This window comes from Aquila chrysaetos, chromosome 4, assembly GCF_900496995.4.
Source record: "Aquila chrysaetos chrysaetos chromosome 4, bAquChr1.4, whole genome shotgun sequence".
NCBI lineage: Eukaryota > Metazoa > Chordata > Aves > Accipitriformes > Accipitridae > Aquila > Aquila chrysaetos.
In genome coordinates this window covers 55,706,458-55,726,481 of record NC_044007.1, presented here as the reverse complement: position 1 = coordinate 55,726,481, position 20,024 = coordinate 55,706,458, and the positions used below count along the sequence as shown (strand labels likewise).

Here is a 20,024-nt window from a genome sequence, read left to right as displayed (position 1 = left end):
TCCTCCAGACTTAAGAAATGAAAAAGAATTGCTAGGTAGTAGAGAGCTACAGTTACCCTCTCTCACACAAGCCATTACATTTCAGCTGAAGATTCACCTCAAAGTTTTGGAAAATGACCTGGCCTGGCAACACAGCACTACACAATTGTATGTTTCCATTTGGGGACAATGTTATCTGACTCTTTTTAAGATCAGAATTAATATCTGCTAAGAGTAAAAACCCGAATTACTGCTGTTTTCACTTTTACTGGGGTGACTGCATTCTTTAAAACAGATCTCTTTTTCTTATTGAAGAAAACTTAATCTTTTCTCCTAGGAGATTCCAAATACTACTCCTTGGAAAAAAACCCTTGTTTTGTGTTTCAGGAAAGGTCTTAATAGTAGAATGTACATGGGATGTATCAAGAATCTGGAAATATCCCGTTCAACCTTTGACTTGCTTAGAAATTCATATGGAGTAAGAAAAGGCTGTGTGTTGGAGGTAGGAGACTTTTAGGTTTTGTGACCTGATCTTTATTGTTATTGAACAATGAATAGTAATGTTTGTGAAAGAATATAGTGAGTTGAAATGGGTTTATCTTGAAAAATTCTAAGATAATCTAATCTATACTTTAATTTTTTTTCTCACTGGGTGTTATGTAGGGACAAACTCAGTAATTATTTCTCTTCCTCATAAAATAGCCTATTCGTAGTGTGAACATCTTGAACAATGGATATATTGAGTTGGTACCTAAGTCCTTAAGTCCAGAATCGGAACTGATGGCAACTTTTGCTACAAAGAACAGCAATGGCATCATCCTTGCTGGACTCAGCAGGGGACTGGAAAAGCGACGACGTAGACAAGCACATTTGGCAAGTACTGAAAACAGATTTTTTTGGTTTTGTTTTTGCCATTTTTATTTTGTAATATCAAGTCAGGTTTTTGACTGTACCTTGCAAAGAATGAGAAAGTAAAATTTATTCAGCTTAGGAAGGCCCAAATACAGAGGCTAGGTGGGGAACAGAGGATATTCATAGTAGCAGAGGAGAAGTGAAGGATCAGTTAGCAGAGACCTGTTATAGTTACTAGGACCTGGAATGCTTTTGCAACAAGGAGGAAAACTGCACATGAAATGCACACAGTATATTACTTTCCACTTCTGTTAGAAGTAGTTACTGAAGGATTTGAGATGAACAGCTATCTTATATCTGGTGGACTGTTTCGGAGCTCCTGAAATCCAAGGACAAAGTCTTAGTAGGAATACCTGCCCCTTCTTATTTCCTTCCTCTAAGGGGAGGAGCAGCGGGTTGTTGGTGGTATAAAAAAACTCCTGCATTTTAACCTGAATTTTTATCATGACCAGAGAAATTTCCAGCTTTCACATTTTCTGTTAGAAGGTTTTGCACTCTGAGAGGTACCAATACATGCCTACTAATCTCTGAGTTTCATTAAAAATTTTGTTTACAGGAAAGTTGGAGGTAAATTTTTCCAAAGTATATTCTGTTTAAACACTGAATGAGTGACAGGAAATTGAGTTATAGTTAAAAATTAATCTTCTGATTAAATCCACAGCCCTTCTTTTCCATCACACTGATCAACGGTCATCTTGCAGTGCATGTTAATGCTGGAGACAGAGCAAGTACTAGAAAAGTAATTCTTCGGTCTGCTAATGCAACATACAGTGATGGACAAGAACACTCTGTCATCCTAATCAGGAATAAGAGGTATATGTGACTGCGAACAGTACTACCTGTTTAATTATTGTGTGCTGTTGTCAGTTCGCTGTGCTCTCTGAGGAACTGCCTTTGCTAGCTCATTAGGTGGAACAATCAGAGATGTGTTTTTCTGCTGTTAATGAAGGTGTTCCAATTTACATGGTAATTGTATACAGCATACAGCCACTGATGAAGTTGTAGTTAAAAGCTCTCAAAAGCTCTAGACAGCTTGGGCCACTTGAGTAAAGTATATTAAATCGTATTAGAAAAAATACAGCTATCAAAATCATTTGGAAAGATAGCTATCAAAATAATTTGGAAAGATATGTGACAAAACTCTACATGTTAAAAATTATCTAAAGGAGAAGGTCTTCTAGTTTCCAGACATTGAAAGGATTATCAAACTGATGGAATCTTTATTTCTTAGAACAGGACATTGTTGAGGCTGAAAGGAATGCCTTTAATTTGAAAATGAATGTCTAAGGCCCTTGTTGAATGTTTTCCCTACTTTATCTTTGTCAGGATCATAACTGTACAGGTGGACGAAAGTAACCCGGCAGAACTGAGACTTGGGTCATCAGCAGAAATGAGCCCCATGAATATTTCCAACTTCTACGCTGGTGGCATTCCAGCAGGAGAGGGCATCCTGGGGCTAAAAATAGCTGGCTCCTTTCATGGCTGTATCAGCAATCTTATTTTTAACAAGGAGTAAGTCAGAGGGGTAACTGCCCTGTTTTGGAAAACTGTGTATAGTAATTATTAATTGTAGTTTGTAATCTCTTTCATGACATTGTCCATTTGCCTGGCTTTTAATATAACATAAGCATGATACTGATGATCGGGATATTATAACAGGCCGAAAATGCATATTACAAGCTACATTTCCAAATAGCACTAAAAATGTCTTTAATGTGTATAGAGATGCTGCACAAAATGCAACTTTTTCTACCATAGTTTCATCTGCATTCACAGACAGAATGGTTTTCCAAGAGTATTGTCTGTTAATATTGTTCCATGGACAGATTATTTGCCACTTCTCAGTCTTTTTGTCCCAGCATGCCGCTTCTTTCCCTTTCTCCTGTTACTAGCGAAAGACCCTGTAAAATACTCTTCTTGTGCTTGGGATATGTAGGGATTTGTGATTTCACCTCTTAAAATGTAGGGTTTTTTAAAACACAGGCTTTTGTATTTCACCACTTCCATGAAGTATGAACATGTGGATATGGACAGCTGTTTTTTGTCAGAGAAGCCTAAACCAGCCATACAGCCAGAAGACATTGAGATTCAACCTGAACTTCAGGCTTTACCAGTTCCCCTGAAGCCTTTTACAGATGCAAAAAAAGTATGTATTAAAGCAAAGCACAGTTGCCTCTTCTAGGAAAGCATTCAACAGCAAGATGTATTTTAGCTTTGTGGTGAATTTTCAAAATATGGACTGTGTATATTTGGTTCCTCTATGACATGGCATGGTTCAATGAATGTGGATTTGAAATTATTATTTCATATAGAAAAACGGTGATATAAACCTTTGTAGCAGCCTGTTGGCCTTTTGGAAGGGAAGTGTAGTTAGGTTTATCATTGTTCAGGCAGCAACACTAGAAAAGAAAAGAAAAAGCAGAGTGATAATCTCCCAGCAGAAAGACTTGACAGTAACTATTATCTTTAGTGTATTCCTGCCAAAGTAGCTCTGTGCTGAGATCTGCATTAGCTGTGCAATTCAGCATTCACATTTTCCTGGTCACACACATGCAGTCTCTGGTCTGTGTCAAAGAGGAGGCACAAACCATTCCAGGGACACACAGTGTCTGAATGCAGCTTGCTTGGCACCTGTTTCCTCTCACACAGTCCCTGTTCCCAAGAGAGAAGGCAGCATTACTTCTCTCCTTCTGCAGCTGCACATCTTTATAATGAAGTGTTTCCAAAGCATCCTGAAATCATTTTTCTGTGGCAACGGCAAGCAGGATTTTATACATTTCATACAACTGTGGCTATAAAAAGAAATAAGCTGTCCTTCTTAGAGCTAAAGTATAGCTTTGGCTCATACTCTGTTACTCAGCTCTCCATCCTCCAAATCATAAAAATGTGTGTCCTCACTAAATAGGAAAATATTTCTACCAAGTCCATAAGATTTTCACACTGAAATTGTACTGTCTTCCAGCATTTGTTATCAAAAGGGCTATCAATTAAGACAAATGGTGAATGAATACTTCTCAAAACTACAAATATTTCTCAGTAGAAAAGACCAGTGCTGTCCATGAGACATAGCTTAATCGTTAGAACTAGTTCGTTTTGAGCCTAAAGATAGCTCAGAATGATTGGGAGTTTAGCTAATTGATGTTGCTGTACACTTTGTGGTTATCATGTGGCTCAGTTTTGCTCCTTACAAAGTTCTGCATAGGCACATTGCCATTTAGCACTTGCTGGTCAGCACCTGACACTATTCTTCTTAATAAAGTCCTTTCATTAACAGGTAGTTTGTGCAAAAGATGAGCTACCTGATCATGTTCAAGGTGCCTATCAGTTTGGACTTGCCAAAGGCAGCCACTTGACAGTGCTCTTCAATCAGTCTACTGTCAGGAAGAAGTGAGTATATCCTGAATCACACATGCACACAGTGTGTTATCTTGTATTGAGCTAAAAAGCACAGTGATGGTTTTCATGAACGATCACTGCATTACCAGCTTTGAACATGGCCCTCACTTCAGGTTTCTGTGGGTTCCTCATGGAAGAAGGCATCATGACCACTGCAATATAATCAATCTGTCTTTCCCAGGTTTGTGGTTATGAGTTTAACTCATGGTCAGAGTTTCGCATTTTTTTCCCCTCAGACTTAAAAGCCCCACTGTACTTTCTGTAAGTATTTTAATTTCCCTTTTCTACATACAGAGCTCAGCTGGTCCCTGCTCCTTTGACTGATGCAGATAACATGTCACCCTCTCCTGGATTCTCTGCATGTCTGCTTCACTCCCCAGGTCACTGAAGGAGCTAAGACTACTGAGAAGAATCATTCTGTTGAGACTTAATGTGTGATAGACTCTCTGCCACTCTTATTTATTTGAGAGGCTCCCAACAAAGTCCCCCAAAACAGCCTGCAAGCCACTTGCATATGCTTCTTTCAACTTGGGAAGCCTCTGCAGTCATTGAGAAAAGAGCCTTTTTTGCTTCTAGCCCTTCTGTTGTAACTATTGAACATAAGGACATCACTGCTGTGTAGTCTGAACCTAGTGTCTCCATAACAAATGGCTCAATCAGCTCCTCTACCTTTTAAGCCTCCCGCTGTTCTCAGTCTGCCCATTATATCCTAGCAAGCCTGGCTAATAGTAATGTATACCATCACATTATCCTGGAATTTGTTCCTTTCTTGGGGCAATAGGCAAGACTGCAGTCGCAAACAGATGAGCCTGTCCCTCTTAAAGCCCAGTTTGCTCCGTGACAAGCACTTTTTCTGTCTCTGACCAGTACAGCACAGACTTCTATTATGAAATACATTATAGGTCATGCTTTCTTAAAATCAATGCAAATTCTACTTTTCTGGCCTTTGTAATAATAAATTTCCTTTAATAGTAATAAATTGGTTGAGGCTGTTCTCTGCCTCCAGAAAAGATTTTTATCAATGCAGAAGAAATGTCTTTCAGTAACACTGAATTTTTATTGTCTAGACTTTCTGTCCAGCTGAATCTCAGAACCTTTGCCTCCAGTGGCCTGATTTACTACACGGCTCACCAGAACCAGGTTGATTATGCAGCCCTACAGCTTCATGGGGGACAGCTCTATTTCTCCTTTGATCTAGGCAAAGGAAAAACAGTAGCTTTTCACCCTGCTGTTATCAGTGATGGAAAATGGCATACGGTAGGTAGTTGCCAATCTTGTACTCCATTTTCTCTTCCCTGGAGTTACTGGAGTGGTTTTTCCCTGCCTTTACTGTACACTTTCTGTGTTGCAAAGGCAAACAAGTTTTAACCCAATCATAAAACCATTCAGATAATTTGTGTTTGAGTATAATTATTTCCTTTTAAATTCTTATTAATTATGCATTGATTCCAGCATCCAACTACTGTCAAGTATTTCAGATTATTTAGAAATAAAATAGTTCGCCAACTATGTAATAATGGTCATTTTCACCAGAGAAGAACCCAACAGAGAGGTCTAGAAACTGACTTTTTCCACAGAGAGCTTTCCATGCACTATGTCACCAAAGATCTGCAACTGAGTGTGTGACAGGGTGAAAGAGATTTGTGGGTGTACAGTTTCTCCTTTCTCCCACTTACTGCTTAATACATGTCATACATATATTACCATAATACATGTCAGCAGCTAGTGCTAATAGGGAGGCATTCCCTTTCCTTGTTGATGCAACATGAGAAAGGTAGACATTTGGAATGAAAGGCTGGAGGAGGAGGACTTGGCATAAGGAGAGTTTGAGGAGAAATTATGGCTACAGCTTTCAGGTGTCCTGTAGCATTCAGGGCCTTCTGTACAAAGACTTTGTCAGCCTCTATTTGCCCAGTTCCTCTAGGCAACCTACCTGCTACTGGCTCTGCCTTGCTCTCCTTGTGAGAAATGACTGTGATGTCTGCATGAGTTTTAAAAGCAATTCTGACCATGTTAGTTTTTCTTAAGGCAGGTGTGGATGACAGTATTCATCCTGCTAAGCTTCCCTTCCCTTGTCCATATGTGATGCTGTAACTCCAGGAAGTGGCTTCTGTGGGACTAAGTGATTGATGACACAAAGCTGCTACCTCTCCTAGGTGCCTTGGGAATCAGCAGAGTGTTATTTTTGCTTTTCATATATAATCAGCGGAAGAAAAAACTAAAATAAAAAAAGCAAATGTGAACTTCTGTCACAGAGAGATCGCAGTTAAGCTCTCCTGCCTACCCTGAAAGGAAGAACACTCCAGGATTTATAGCTGCATGTTTAAAATTAAATATACTGATGTAAAACTCATACTCACACTATCCACTTTTTAAGACGTGAACAGATTCCATATGAGAGCTGATATACCTTTACTACCCAGGACATAAAAACATGAGCTTGAATCTTTTTTTTGGAGATTAAGGCTGAGTCACACGACTTCACAGCTGGGGGTGATTATTGCAGTAGCTCTACAATCAACTTAAGCTAACGCATTGCTGCTGAAAGAAGCACTTCTTCTCATTCTCTGCCATCTGCTCATATCACCCTGCTGTACCACTTTGTCCCTTTAGCAACCCAAATGTTCATGAAACCTCATGTTGAACCTGGTCAGGATTCTGGGTGGGGCTAAAAGTAACCAAGGAAGAATAAATGGCTAGCTGACTTCAAGTAAAGACCCTCATCTGCATGTGACTAATTCCTTTAGTGCAAGGAAGGCATAGGGGCGTGAATGAACAAGATGGACAGAACTGGAAGGCTTTTTGGTCATAGCAAATTCAGCACTGCCCATCGTAAAATTACAGTGTAGGAGTGTGCTCTTCAGAAAGCTAAGATGGCTCAGCTGGTAGGCAGCACAATCATTGAAGAAGACCAGCACAGTACTCCCCTCTTCAAACTCAGTGTTGTACTCATATCCTAAGACAATAAACTAGTGGTTTTAAATAATGATTGCTAAGACACTGAAAAACTTATGCAGGACAACCTGCAATCATTGTGAGCCCTTGGGGAGGCAAGGAAGCAGTTTAGCTGCTCAGTAGTAGCATTCTGAAATGACCTTAGCCTCACAATGAATTTCAAGAGGATGCCTCAGTACAGTATGTCAAAGCAATGTAAACACTAAAAATTTGTCTTGCTTATTTCTATGGCAAATGACGACTAGATAACTGATTCAGCTTACTGATTCATGTTTGCATGCTCTCATTATTTCCAGATAAAGACAGAATATGTTAAAAGAAAAGGTATAATCATTGTGGACGGACAGGAATTGGTAGCAGTCAGCGCTCTGGGAGATGGCAGTTCTTTGGATGTGGAGGGGAAGCTCTACGTGGGAGGACTCCCCTTAGACTATGTGCCGAAGAATCTTGGGAATGTAAGAAGGTTGGGGTGGTGGAGTGTCTCTGACATTTTGCAATACTAGAATGAGTATACTGCATCAAACCCATCTAATTCAGTATCCTGTCTCTGACAGGGGCAAAAAAGAAGTACTTAGGGAAGGAAACAACAAAGAAAGTTGTTTACCAGATAAAACTTGCCAGCTTTCTATGGCTTAGCAACTCTAGCTACAGCTTGTATTCTTGTGTTTTAGCCCTTAATAGATTTTTTCCTTCTATCAATCTCTGTTAAAAATAGGTAATGAATACAAATTTCTGTGTTTCATAGTATAGGATAAAAATATGACCTAGAATCTCAGACATTTTGGTACCTAAGTACTATTGCATTCAAATAGGAATTAGGTGCTTTAAATATCTCTGAAAGGCTAGCTTTAGCTGTCTGAAATTAAAACATACTTTTTACACATACTTTTAGAGGGCAGGTTTTTGTTGCCTTCCTCCTTGTGCAGCCCATTATCTCAGGGAGGATTCTGGTGCTGATAACAATGTTTCTCAATTCCTGGGCATGCTTTCTTCACCCATGCTTTTTAATTGGATAATGGGGCTAAAAAATATTTTAATACTTTGAATCTGCAATTGCTGGAAATAGTAATAGTGAGTAATCTTTCTGCTGGATAGAAATCTGGTGATCTATACTTCCAAAATGTCTTACAAAATCTTGATTTACTTGTTAATTTGCTGAAGCATGTTTGGAATGTCCTTAATTGTTGGGGGTATCCCTGCTCACATTCAGGCAAATACAATTCTTTCTTTATGCTAGAGAGTGAATACTGTGTTTCTAAACGATATTTATTTTGACTCCAAGACATTATGTACATTTGTAACCTTGTGTATGTAATAAATAGAAATGTAATTACGTAAATATTTTAGATCCTGCTGTGTTTTGTTCAGAGAATTTTTTATTTACAAGTCAATTACTAAGAGAGCATGGCAGCAGTTTGTATTACATGTTAACTCTTATATTTCAATGTGCTTAGGTGACTCACAGTATTCCTGCCTGCATTGGTAGCATGACAATTAACAGCAAGCAACTGGACAATGAGAGCCCTGTCTCCATCTTTGCTGTGAATAAATGCTATGTAACTGTGCAGGAAGGTACTTTCTTTGATGGGAGTGGCTTTGGTGCTCTTGGTAAGTGGCATTAAATGAAAGCAGTACCGTACTGAATTAATGTTAATGAAAACATACTCTTTTTAGGTCTTGCTGGAACTCTCTGTAATTAATTGACACCTCACACAAAGAGTGCATGCCCTGCATATGTATTTCTGAGTTCTTTTACTACGTACATCCAAAAGTGGCCATTTCTGCAAAGGGCTATCTGCCACAAATGAAGGAGCTAGTGATTCTAGTACTGGGAAAGAAATGAACTACCTCTTTCTTCAAGCTAAGAATATCCATGTTCATGATGTTAAGTTAAGGTCTATTAAAGGGTATGGAGACAAAAGACTTGGGGTGCTTGTGAAGTAACGTGAAGGATTACATGAGTATGTGCTCTTTACAGTTTCTTACAAATAAGATAGAATGTATTAAATTTAAATTAATGAAAGAAAAATTATTTGGGCATTTGCCTTTTCTAGTATAAAATGTGAATTATGACTTTGGAAAACTTACTTTTCTGCAAGGTCCTATCCTGGCAGAGTAATTAACAAGCTTTTTAGGCCTTCTAATGACAATGTATGTGTTCTACTTTGTACTGTGGGTTCCAAGTCTTCTATTAGAAGCTTATAACTTCTTTTCAGTCAGAGAAGGTTACAAAGTCCGATCCGATGTGAACATCACACTGGAGTTTCGTACAACAGCGATGCATGGTGTTCTCCTCGGGGTCAGCAGTGCTAAGGTTGATGCCATTGGACTGGAAATTGTAAATGGCAAGGTAGGCTGCCGTGTGCTGTCACACTCATTTCATGAGGCTTGCTTAAAACTAGGAGGCTAGAACTGTTGGGTAGCACTAAATAGACACCAGTGAAATGGGATGGAGTCAAAATGTCTGAACCAAATCCCCACAGAACTAGTATGGGACAGACTTTCAGTCTCAAGATTTCTCATCATCATACAATAAAATGCGAGATTAGCAGAAGTCACTGGAACTTTTTGGCTTCTTAATTAGTGTTATTTATGTTAGTCTGCAGCCACTGTGACCTCCTGTACAACATACCTTGTATGTTAAACCAAATATATACCTTTCTTGTAGCTTAATACTTTTTCTGCTATAGAGCTACACTTGTCCTCGATAAACATATTATTGCATGTACAAAGCACCCTGTTTTGTAATCTCTTCTTCAATATTCTGGTGGGTTGACCCTGGCTGGATGCCAGGTGCCCACCAAAGCCGCTCTATCACTGCCCCCCCTCAGCTGGACAGGGGAGAGAAAATGTAATGAAAGGCTCATGAGTCAAGATAAGGACAGGGAGAGATCACTCAACCAATTACCACCACAGGCAAAACAGACTCAACTTGGGGAAAATTAACTTAATTTATTACCAATCAACCAGCACAGGGTAATAAGAAATAAAACCAAATCTTAAAACACCTTCCCCCCACCCCTCCCTTCTTCCCAGGCTTAACTTTACTCCCAATTTCCTCTATCTTCTCCCTGCCAGCGGTGCAGGGGGACAGGGAATGGGAGTTGCAGTCAGTTCATCACGCGCTGTCTCTGCCGCTCCTTCCTCCTCAGGGGCAGGACTCCTCACTGTTCCCCTGCTCCAGCATTGGGTCCCTCCCATGGGAGATAGTTCTCCATGAACTTCTCCAGTGTGGGTCCTTCCCACGGGCTGCAGTTCTTCACGAACTGCTCCAGTGTGGGCTCCTTCCATGGGGTGCTGTCCTTCAGGCACAGACTGCTCCAGTATGGGTCCCCCGTGGGGTCACAAGTCCTGCCAGAAAACCTGCTCCAGTGTGGGCTCCTCTCTCCACGGGTCCACAGGTCCTGCCAGGAGCCTGCTCCAGTGTGGGCTTTCCCAGGGAGTCATGGCCATCTTTGGGGGCATCCACCTGCTCCAGCGTGGAGTCCTCCACGGGCTGCAGGTGTATATCTGCTCCACCGTGGACCTCTGTGGGCTGCAGGTGGACAGCCTGCCTCACCATGGTCTTCCCCATGGGCTGCAGGGGAATCTCTGCTCCAGCGCCTGGAGCACCTCCTCCTCCTTCTTCACTGACCTGGGTGTCTGCAGGGTTGTTTCTCTGACCTATTCTCACTCCTCTCTCCAGCTGCAGTTTCTGTTCCACAGCAACTTTTTTTTCCCTTCTTAAATCTATTATCCCAGAGGTGCTACCAGCATCGCTGATGGGCTCACCCTTGGCCAGCGGCAGGTCCATCTTGGAGCCGGCTGGCTTTGGCTCTGTTGGACATAGGGGAAGCTTCTAGCAGCTTCTCAGAGAAGCCACCCCTGTAGCCAACCCCCCCCTCCCTTCCTGCTACCAAAACCTTGCCACGCAAACACAATACAAATATTCATGAGCAATTAAATCACTGTCTACTTCTATTGGCAGTTTTGTTCCATAAACCTTTTAACAATCAATACATAGTTCTCCACTCATCTCGTGCACAAAAAATATATACTTGATTGCTCTTAAGTATTTGCTTTTCTCAGAAATAGCTCATTTTTTATTCAAAACTTCTTAGCTAGAGACAGTGTTAGATATTACTGTTTCCGAGAGACATACTTTCTCAGTTAATATTTACATATTAATCCTCACCACAGAATTGAGGAAATGTCTACTGCTTTGAAAAATAAATACATGAAATAAATCAATATATGTATTGGCAATGACAAGTGCTTTCAGTCCATTCTCTTTCTCTCCAGTGGATCTTTTTTCAGGTCTGAAGTCTCACCTTCTGTGAGAAAATTACTTGATTTATATTTGTTAAAAACATTGAAATCCTAAGTGAAGTATACCAAGCTATGGATGCATGGATGGATCCAAGTCCTTCAGATTTTAAAGATACTTCAATAAGGATACACTCTTACTATCAAAGTAAAAATTAGCTTTGCATAATTACCAAACATTTATTAAAACGGAAATCTCTGCACCAGCATGATTGTGCTTTTATTTAGGCAAATTAGTTCATGTATTCTTACTTTATATCTTTATTGACATCTGGCTGTTTATACAGGTTTTATTCCATGTCAACAATGGAGCTGGCAGAATAACAGCTACATATGAACCAAGAGGCACAAATAGTTTGTGTGATGGAAAATGGCACAAGCTTCAAGCAAACAAAAGCAAAAATAGTATTGTGCTGATAGTTGATGGGAATTTGGTTCAAACTGATAATCCTTACATCCAGTCAACATCTGCAGATACAAACAATCCCATTTACATTGGAGGCTATCCTGGTAGGTACAATAATATTTCTTTTCCCTTCTCTCCCTCCTGCTTTTACTCTTTCTCAGAAGAATTAGTCTTAACATATGCACCTTCCTTCCCTCTCCTTTCTCCCCTTACCTCTCTCTCTCTGATTCATGAAGTTCATGATTGCATTATAAATCATAGTTACCATTTTCCACAGTTGCTGAGATCACAGTATATTAATATTTGTGTATACTGTCTTTGTGGAGGACTGCATTTAGCTGTTGAGTGTGTTGGTAAGATCAACTGAACTCGTATCACTTTCCTACACAAATCTGCTCCTTAGTTTCTGTGAAGGATTTCCTCCATGTGGTTTGTCTTTTGCTGTCTCTCTGACTTCACAATGTCCCTGCCTGTTTGTGTTAAGGTGTACTTCTTTTGCAGTCAATTTGATATTAAGGTTTTCCTTCACATTCATCTGAGTAAAGTTTCTATAGTGCTTTTCCCTGCTTTATTTTTGCTAATGTTCCATATCAGGGGCTGTGCAGGCAGAAGTCAAGCTGCTGCAGATGAACACGTATTTCCCTTGTTCTGTGCAAATTCCCTTCTGAAGTAACTGTGTCAATCATACTACGATGATAATATTAAAAGATAGTAACACAAAAAATATGTAATTGAATTAATTTTCAATTAAGTTGTGCAACTAATTAGTTGATAGTTTGAGTCAAGACTGTATTCATTAAGAGGATTGAATTTTGAACATCATGAGTTTGGCCTTTTTGCAGGCATACCTTTCAATGAACACATCAGTACTGAGAGTGAGTAGGCTTTGTACAGTTTTGAATATCTTATGTTTTTAAACATAGCATAAAATGCCCATATCCATTTGTCTCTGAAACAGCTGTTACAGTTTATCAGTTCAGATGTTTCCATTTGTGTGAAAACAGACTGGTCATGTCTGAAGGGCACACTCAGCTTTAAATATTTGGAAAGCTTTAGGGATAATAGCTTGAAATGTTACAGAGCCTTCTGTTGAACAAGGTTTTAGTGCTTTATGAAAAATGAATTAATGCTAATTAACCAGATCTTGATTAATATTTGGTCTTCCTCGAATACCAAAGCAGCATTATCAGCATCTTGTGACCCCCCCCCCCCTTTTTTTTTTTAAATAGGGTAATGTGATACTAATTGTTCTTTGTGCTCCATCTGTAAAGATTAGGGTTCATAGAGAACAGAGAAATTCTTCAGTTTAGTTGAGTACTGCAAAGGTGGAATGAACTGTTTCACAGGTGGTATGGAAAAAAAGGGTTGAACTCTCTACCAACTTCATGGTTTGGTTTGCCAATGGAGTCCATGACTGTACAGCTCAGCTGTTGCTTCATATTCTGCCACTTCCAATTTTAACTTGGAAGACACCTATGTAGAGTGGCTTTCCCCTTCTTTTCCCCTCTCTTTATCTCACATTGTCCCCTGGGACAAACTATTTCTGCAAACTGCACAACTTGTCTCAGTGCATGGTTTATGCTTGAAGGCAGCAGTGACTGTCCGTGGTGGGATGTCTCAGATCATCCAAACATGAAAGGAACTTGGTGCTCCTCTGGTGTTGGTTTTATCGCTTGTTTGGGAGGGAGGGGAAGCAGTTGAATAATAACCTGGATCTTTGTATTGTTTCAGTTCACTGGAAATAGATTCTACGTATTTCACGTTTGTTTTTCAGCTGATGTGAAGCAAAACTGCCTCACGAGCAAGAGCTCATTCCATGGCTGTTTGAGGAACCTTGTGTTGACCAAGGGCCAACAGGCAGAATTGTTTGACTTCAGCAGAGCTTTTGACCTGCGTGGAGTCTTTCCTCATTCCTGCCCTGGGGCTGAGCACTGAACTGCAGCAAAACCTGTCTGGACTGAGAGGGGTTTTTTTGTTGATCTGTTATTTTTCATTCTCATTTCGTAATGAAAAGAAGAATTGGTAAGAGCCTGCATCTCCTTGATTTTCTGGTTGTTTTCCAACTCAGGTCATTTATTTTTTTTTTAGTCAGAAGCTCTATGTCTGCATTTTAACTAAATGGTTTTAAACAACAAATACCTCTGCTACAATGTTAATGGCATTAATTGGGTATTTTTCTTTTGGGAATTTTTATTAATCAGTGTTTACAGTATGTTTTCTTTTGATTACTTGACAGTATTTCATTTTATTGTGTGTTGGTCATTTTATAAAAAGGTAATAATTTTGGACCACGTAATAAAACTACGATAAACTGTGCATTATTTCATGTAGTTCAGTTGTCTATACATTTCAGTTAGGAGAAAAAGAGCTAGAAGGCTAAGAAGTGAAAAGTATGAGTGGATAGAGTCCAGCAGAGGGAGCAGGAGACTAAAGGCATAATTTTGGAGGTCTCAGATTCAGAGTCTAATGAATAGAATTTTCTTATTTATACTTTGTATGGTAGCTCCAATCCCTTTTCCTTCTGCCATAATATCTAGTGCTTCTGACCCCCATTATAGTCACATTGTCTAGGAGGATTATGGTCCTGTTTATGTTTTCATCTAATCAGCTGCAGGACAAGCAGCAACTCCACAGCATAGAGATGCATATGAAATGTTTTGCTGGTGAAGAAACCATTTGGGTCTGACTTGGGAACAGCTATGTATTTTGGCAGTGAGAACTAATGCATCTTTCTTGGGAAAACAGTATTTCTTACAGGACACAGGGAAGCACCTTTGGTGCTCTGTGATTCCTAATTCACAGGCCAGTCAGCAGTTCTGTCTTTACCTTTTCCTACTGTGCCTGCCTCTGTTTCTAAAATGAGTCTTCCAGTAGTTGTGCTTGAGCCAGGCTTGGGGGACACGCACTTGATCTGACTCAAGTAAGGCCATCCATTCATCAGCTGGCCTGACCACTGAGCAGTGACAAACATGTTTCGTACTTGAAGATGCATCTGTAATAAACGTAGTTCTTTACAAGTCACTTCCCTCTCCTTTTTTCTCTTTGAACTAGCAGCATTTTTGTTTGCTTCTTACAATTTTGTTTGGCTTTTACTATGCATTTTCACAATTTGTTCTAAAGTCAGTTTTGCTCTATGTATTTCATACTAGTTTAAAAAATACTGGCTCAAATGAAACACCAAAGCAGTTTGTCATGGATTTCAGTGAGGCAGGATTCCAAGCAGTGTCCTTTTGTACCGTGTATCAAGGCAGTGCAAGAGCAAAGAACTGTTCCACTTGAGGAAGGATGGCAGAATGTGGTTCATTGTGTAGCTAGCTGTTCAGGTGCTATAACAGAGTTGCTTTTAAGACAGATTCACCACTGCTTTTTGCAATTTCTGTCAGCTGCTTCTATCTGAAAACCACATGTTTAGCTTGCTTTGTTGGTATTGTTTTTATTTTTGACATGGATACAATAGAATGGACACGTTCTCCTGTACAAATACACTTACGTGCAGGCTTACTTCAACAAAACACATAACATAATGAGGATTGTAAGGGAAACGTACATACAAACATTTTGCTTTGTTTAGTGGCATCGTATTATTTTCCAGAGAAGATGCACATTAATGGAAAGCCATTGAAAAATAAAAACTGAAACACAGTATGGTTGTATTTGTTGTCTATTAACCCCAAGATCTGATCTCATAAGGTTTACGTTACAAGCAGTAATTGAGGCAACACGGTTTGGATAAAATTTCATCCATATCCTGAAATATGTCTTTTAATGTATATTTTTTGGTAATTTCCAAATCTTGGCTCTTAGAAGGAGAAACATTTTATCAATGTTAAAGACTAGTGGAGAGGTGAAATTAATAATAGAAAGTTTTGGAATAGTAAACCTTTAAGCCAAAATATTTTTCCTGGAAAATGCAGAGTGAGGTAGTTAATATTATGCATAGACACATTTGCACACACACGCGTGCACACACACACACACACACACATTCTAATGACGTCAGCTGCATAAACAGGTTAGAACATTCCAGTCTGTTTCCAATACCTACTTCTTGCAATACACTCTCTTTGTCTATGTGTTGATATGCAAAATGCCGTCTTTGTAGAACCATGGAATACATAAATGCTTGAGGCATCTTCGGAGTTTGCTGAGTAAGTTTCTCTCTGCTTGCTACCACTTCCTTCTTAATAGCTTTCCACATGTTGCTTTTTGTTAGGTGATGATCCTATCATAACTTGACTTCAACTGCTGTTAGGAGGAACAAAATTCCTGGTCCCTCCACCAGCATTTTGAAATACAAGGCCTAAAGTTGAGACCTCATGTTCAAAAATGTCATAGATATTGTTCAGTTTGTCTGCTGCATATTAAATCAAGTTAGTGTACCACAACAACACAAAACAACTTAATGTGTAACAGTATTAACCACAGTACACATGGGTCATTAGGTCCATTTGTATCAAAAAAGAATTTTGCCATTCTGTTTCAGAGACAGCAGGTATTTGGCTGTGCTGTAGTAGTCTGGGCACTGTATGTAGAATCTAGTTCATCTGCTAATATGCATGTCTTCTAAAGTCATAGGCAATTTTAGTATAAAACAAGTGTTCACAGGATGCATTTCATTACATCAGATTTGGCTTTCCTACGTTGCAAAGTGGTAAAAGGTGAAAGTCTTCCAAAAACCCCTTGTATCCTGTATGGAATACAGTGAGATCTATTTCAGAAATAATTTTGATGAAGTCCTTGTTTCAGAGTCCAGAACATGCTGAGCAAGTTACCATGTGAACACATGGGTGCTCTGTACTTTTCCGTGCACGGCCATTGAGAACACAGAGTGAAGTGAGTGGGCAAGACAGAGGAGGTCAATGTATTTGTTTGAAAGTACTGTAGAAAGTTCTCATTTGCTACATTTCAAATTCTTTAGTTAATGTTTCAGCTTTCTGTATAGTTGTAAAAGCTCTTTCGTTGGCTATAAATACAATGATGCTTAGCATTTGTATGATGTTCTGTGTATTCAAAGCACTTTCCACATAAAATCCCTTTGCTGAGTTTGTCCTTCCTAGGTGGATGTTTATAGCTCCTGTTCTGCTCAGGGAATTGTTTAGCTGCATCTGAGAGCAGAATTTAACTCAACTAATTCTCATGTTACCTTTTTAAGGAAAGTACTAGCCCTATTTTACAGCTAAAAGAAAAGGGCAGAATAGTAGAAAGAGTTGTCCATTGCCACAGAGGGAACTAAAGGGAATCAGGAGCAAAGCACTTGACAAAATGTTTATACTTAGTCCTATGAACAAACCACAGATCTACTATCTCTCATATATTTAAAATAAATAGTTGTCAAAATAAGCCTCATATTTTATAATACAACTGTCCCAGTCTTTTCCTGGCTGCAACTATGCATCCATTAGTGTTAAGAAGAAAAAAAGGCAAGTTTAAAATGTTTTAAAGAAAATGAAAGGATAATGTTGCTAAATTTTATCATTTTTTATCTCAAGAAGGTAAGAAAGAAAGACGGGCTCTGCCCTCTGTAGACATTGTTGTTGCTGGTAAAATTACTGATTCAACATTGATTTCTTTCACTGAACACTAACAATGAAAGTTAACTACTGGAGAACACGATTAACTTTGAACCAGAAGTAGGGTTTCTAGAATGTGCAAATCTTCATCACACAGCTTCAGCAGAGCATCACAAGTTACGGGCTTTCTCTGCAGGACAGTGCATTTTATGTTCACCTGGAGGACTTGGTTCAGAACACTTTTACATTGCTACCTGGTAAACAGGGCACTAGCTTCTGCCTCATCTGTGTGTCCAGATCAGGAACAAAACCCACTGCTCAGACTGGGTTGAATTCATTGTGCAATATCGTCATCCAACGATGGAGACATTGCAGTGCAGTTGAAGGCATTAGTTCCCATTTTTTGCATAAGACTGAAGATTGGAAAAAAAATACTTGCTGTTTTCCAGAGACTTGCGATTTCCCTACTCAACAAACATGCTTCAGTTCTGTAAAGTACAGCCCAAAACAAGAGGATTAGGTGAAGAATGATGCTCGCTGTTGTGACTGGCTAAAAACTAGACATACGTCCATTTGCGGTGCTGCATTCCCAATGCAGTTGCAGCCCACTGTTCTGTTGTCAGCCTGTGTGTTTTCTCAGACTGCATGCCATCTGTAAAAGGAGTTGCTATGTATTTGCTATGTATTTGTAAAACCCTCAGCACAACAGGGCCTAGTTTGGCTATGGTTTTAAGGCCTTAATGTGTTAAATAAGAGTATTAAATCCCTCTGCTCATTGGAAGCTCTTTTTCTTCTCCATGCTGTATTATACGAGATCTGGACAAAGACCTCTCTTCTCAATGCAGCTGAATAGTATAAAAGTTGCTTACTTATTAAAGCTAAAATAAACAAAAAGAATCAGGTTACAAATTGAGAAACTATAATATTTAACAAAAAAGATAATGGCTGTAAGTGGCACCATTAACACATATCTCATATTATGGCATTACACAGACTTAAATCTGAGAGTGTCAAGTAAAAAATAGAGCCAGCAGAATATGCCCCTTCTCACCTAGCATTTGTCTCCTGAAGCTTGTGTGTGTGACGGGAAGGAAGGAGAAAATGGTTTGTGGTGCTACAATTGCACACAGTAATGTGATCCAGACAGATGATTTGGAAGACTGGTAGTAATATATACAGTGGTACGTACATAAAGCAATATAGCTGTCTATACAGTAGTTCTTCCTCCTGCCTCCCTCCTTTCCCCAGCATCAGATACTCATGAGGAGTGATGGAGAGATGTAAATATTGCAGTAATGCATGCTGTACAGGTTTACTTTTGGCAGAAAGGTTTGATTTTGTCACACAGCTATGTCTTGGTAATGCTGCAGGTCAAGCTCCTCTCTTCCATGCGTGACAAATACTTTCTCTTCTTGAATGTCTCTGTGATGTTTCTGTGTTACGCTGTGGTCGGTCGTGTTTCATGCATCCTTGGATGCCACTGGATCCTTTCCAAAAATTTGTTCTAACACCAGATCAGGAAACAAACAACTCCGTATGCAACAGGTTGTTTTCTGTGCACCATACCTTGGTTCGTCCTCCTTAACTCCTGGGCCAACTGGCACAAGTGTAATCCATATGAAAGCATAATTGATGTGATATTTTCCAATGGTCTAGAACCTGGAGTGATAATGCTTATACCAAAAGTAGTACATGGTGAACATCAGTTGGACAGCACAGTAGGAAGGAATGATGTCCTGTAGCTACCATTTTGTTTCATCTCTGGTAAGAGCTTCTTAAAATGACAGGCATCACTGTTGTCCATTTGGCTTTTGTCCAGTACACCGCAGCCTTCTGCTTCAGGTTGCTTTTGGTTTTATCACCCATTCTGCCTGAGGATTTGCATGGTAAACATCTAACATGTATGCATCTGGATCCAAACAGTGCTGACCTGAAATGGAAATCAGCAGCCATGATTTATAGGATGTTTTGAGCGCATTAGTAAATGGGACAGAGCTATGTTAAAATGTCCTGGAATGTATCTCCGACTTGCACGTAGCAAGCCTGGTTTGGTGTGTCCAGCTTACATCTTGGCTGGATACAGACAGGGGCTTTGGTAAATTTGCCAGTGATTTTACTCAGTGAGAGTCATGAATTCACTTTCATTTCCAGGCAGGATGCCCTGCATTATGCCGAGTTATGGACAAGGCATTTAGTCAAATGGTGAAGAAATATTACGGTTTCTTTAGAAGTATTAACAACACTGTTACTGTAAGTGTCACAGTATGGGTTTTTTTATTTCTTTGGATTTACTGGGCTGGAATTACAACTCTGTGACTTTGTTTCTACACTATTTTTAAACGCTGAGAAAGTAGCTCTATAAAACATGTGTTCCCATCTAGCTAGGATCTTGCAAAGAAATATAGGGATATCAAGGTTTTTGGCAGTTGCTGTTTTGCTGGTTAAAAAAAAAAAAAAAAAAAAGGAGTCCTCTGAAGTCTGGCCATTTGAGGGTTTTGTTAGGTGGTGACTGGGAATAGGAGTTGGGTGGCTGGGGAGTCCCTGCTGCCTTTGCCACAGAA

At 39.5% G+C, this 20,024-nt stretch overlaps 2 protein-coding genes across 5 annotated transcripts in view; one reads left to right on the top strand and one right to left on the bottom strand.

Moving 5' to 3' along the window:
- Nucleotides 1–14,274, top strand: part of LAMA1 (laminin subunit alpha 1) — a 110,009-nt gene extending 95,735 nt beyond the window's left edge. The window contains exons 52-63 of one of the 3 annotated variants that reach the window (XM_030011515.1): nt 367–481; nt 682–852; nt 1,553–1,704; nt 2,218–2,403; nt 2,875–3,037; nt 4,166–4,278; nt 5,355–5,544; nt 7,539–7,697; nt 8,697–8,850; nt 9,459–9,592; nt 11,835–12,057; nt 13,728–14,274. In XM_030011515.1, the coding sequence (XP_029867375.1) occupies nt 367–481; nt 682–852; nt 1,553–1,704; nt 2,218–2,403; nt 2,875–3,037; nt 4,166–4,278; nt 5,355–5,544; nt 7,539–7,697; nt 8,697–8,850; nt 9,459–9,592; nt 11,835–12,057; nt 13,728–13,888 (1,921 nt within the window). In that variant the 3' untranslated portion in view covers nt 13,889–14,274. Of the gene's footprint in view, nt 1–366; nt 482–681; nt 857–1,552; nt 1,705–2,217; nt 2,404–2,874; nt 3,038–4,165; nt 4,279–5,354; nt 5,545–7,538; nt 7,706–8,696; nt 8,851–9,458; nt 9,593–11,834; nt 12,058–13,727 lie in introns of those variants that run through there. The other 2 variants (XM_030011516.1, XR_003922993.1) reach the window with 2 other exon arrangements.
- A 783-nt stretch (nt 14,275–15,057) lies between these two features.
- The window catches only part of ARHGAP28 (Rho GTPase activating protein 28), a 77,007-nt gene continuing 72,040 nt past the window's right edge, over nt 15,058–20,024 (bottom strand). For both annotated transcript variants that reach the window (XM_030011518.2, XM_030011517.2), the window contains one exon: nt 15,058–19,393. In XM_030011518.2, the coding sequence (XP_029867378.1) occupies nt 19,302–19,393 (92 nt within the window). In that variant the 3' untranslated portion in view covers nt 15,058–19,301. The remainder of the gene's footprint in view (nt 19,394–20,024) is intronic.